This window comes from Pinus tabuliformis, chromosome 9 (genome assembly GCF_031772625.1).
Source record: "Pinus tabuliformis cultivar Carrire ecotype Pingquan chromosome 9, CPIR1, whole genome shotgun sequence".
Taxonomy (NCBI): domain Eukaryota; kingdom Viridiplantae; phylum Streptophyta; class Pinopsida; order Pinales; family Pinaceae; genus Pinus; species Pinus tabuliformis.
In genome coordinates, this window is record NC_142307.1 from 760,125,081 (window position 1) to 760,127,154 (window position 2,074).

General features: G+C 39.7%; 1 protein-coding gene across 1 annotated transcript; it reads right to left on the reverse strand.

Moving 5' to 3' along the window:
• Positions 1–682: 682 nt before the first annotated feature.
• On the reverse strand, positions 683–1,434 carry LOC149150945 (uncharacterized). The gene has a single exon (XM_089445381.1). The coding sequence runs from the start codon at positions 1,351–1,353 to the stop codon at positions 709–711; it is 645 nt and encodes a 214-aa protein (XP_089301507.1). The 5' UTR covers positions 1,354–1,434; the 3' UTR covers positions 683–708.
• Between the last annotated feature and the right edge of the window lie 640 nt (positions 1,435–2,074).

A 2,074-nucleotide genomic window follows, 5' to 3' on the forward strand; every position in this document is an offset into this window, starting at 1 on the left:
TATAGGGTAACACATGCGTAGTTAGTGCATAAAAAGTTAGATATATTGGAATAAATAAAGAGATGGATATGTAGGAGGGTAGGGTAACACATGCGTAGTTAGTGCATAAAAAGTTAGATATATTGGAACAAATAAAGAGATGGATATGTAGGAGGGTAGAGGAGGTTAGATGTGAAATCACGATTAACTTGGGTGCATGATTACAATGATAATACCAAATTTAAATTATTATTTTTTTAATCACTTAAACCAGTGGAGGGGTTAATTGAATTGATGTGGGTTCGAAGAAATATTGTGTATTTTATATTGAAATTTAATAGGGAAATAACCAGTGTAGGGACATGTGATCTATTGTGTGAATTAATTGAATGGATGGGTGTTGGAAGAAAGAATGTACATTGTATAAATAAATATTGAAATTTAATAGGGCAATGAATGGAATGCTAATTAATGAGTTACGTGATATGGTACTCAAATTTTTTTCATTTAAATATTTGATAGTGGATACTGTAAATTGAAAATGCATCAATTTTTTTCATCTTCTTACATATTTGAGAGATCTGAAATTAAGAAACACATAGTCGATGCTGTAAATTAAAAATATATTATAGGGTTGCAATCTATCTACACTATGGAGAAACTATTACACTCAAAGTTGGAACAAGAATTATCAATATACAGCGACACTTATGCCTTTCATGCCAAGAATTATCCATGTACAGCGACACTTTTGCCTTTCATATCGATGGCGATGTCCCTGCAGATAGTGGTCTGTGAATGACTTTGGGTGTCTGGCCAAGCCCATGCAGCAGAACTAGTACCTGCATTGTTTTGCAGGGCAGTGTCCATGCTAAGATTGCGATGGTGATGAAGGGGGCCATGACTCAAGAGGTGTATGATATGGGCCAAAACCGATGGGTCGCAGGGAAGAGTAAGCCCACCATGGCGGTAGTTGAAGCCGAACTCGTCTTCGGCGTTGTGGAGGAGCTTCATGAACAAGGGATGCTTCAAATAACCTACCGGAATAACGAAGCGCGCCACCCGCTCCTCCTCCACTGCGTAGACTGCCAGGTGGCCTTCCGGAACATCGCCAGGGACTACTCCGGAGACGGACCTCTTCGGATCCTGGCCACTCCCTAATAATATTTCCTCCTCCGCGCTCTGATTGCCGTAACCGGAAGCGTAAGGAAATCTGGGCTGCCGCCGCCCTTTCATCAACAGCACGTGCTTAATGCCAGTGATCATTGCAGTAATGGTGGCCAGTTTGTGCCATCGTCGAGCTATCAGCTTTGTTTTGATGATTTGGCTTATCTTGTATATTGCTGATCGACTGGTGCTGCTCAGTCTCTCCATTACTCTTTGTTCCTTCCACAGAGCCCAATGTCTGCTGAGCGAGACAAGGTAAGGGACAATACAGTGCAGTGAGGGGGAATGGATAGATGATAATTTGATGATCTCTCTCCTTTCTGATGATATCATATAAATAGACAAAGGGAATGTCTGAATGAATGCTTACCGCACTTTTCGGGAATAGCATGTGATGGTTCAGGACTTGTGGTGGCTCCACTTAACTGACGGATACTGGCATCTCTGTATCGCAGTCACTAGTCCTCCCATTGACATTAACATTTAACCTGACCGACATGCTAATTTTACTTGGAGGCTCGTGTGTTCTACGTCTCTCTCAACGAGGAAAACAGAGAATGCGTATGAATTTTTTCCGATTATGCTCACCTTGTACAATCATTTTGATCTAATCTCTGTGGTACAATTACTTCATGTGGTTTCCTATTTCAGTATCGTTACCGCAGAGTTTTGTTCTTATGTTTAATACAACTCAGGCACTTTTTAAATGAACACCATTGATATGGATTTATCCGATAACCCTTCACAAATTTTAAAATATAAAAACTTCAAAATACAAAGAATTCATATATATATATATATACAAACGCTCACTAAATGCTTTTACTCATTACTAAACCGTTTACCGTTTATTTCGTTGTGCCAAGAGGTACATTTTAGAGTGCAATATCCTATCTATGTTCAAGGTGGACTGGACCTAACATCAGTA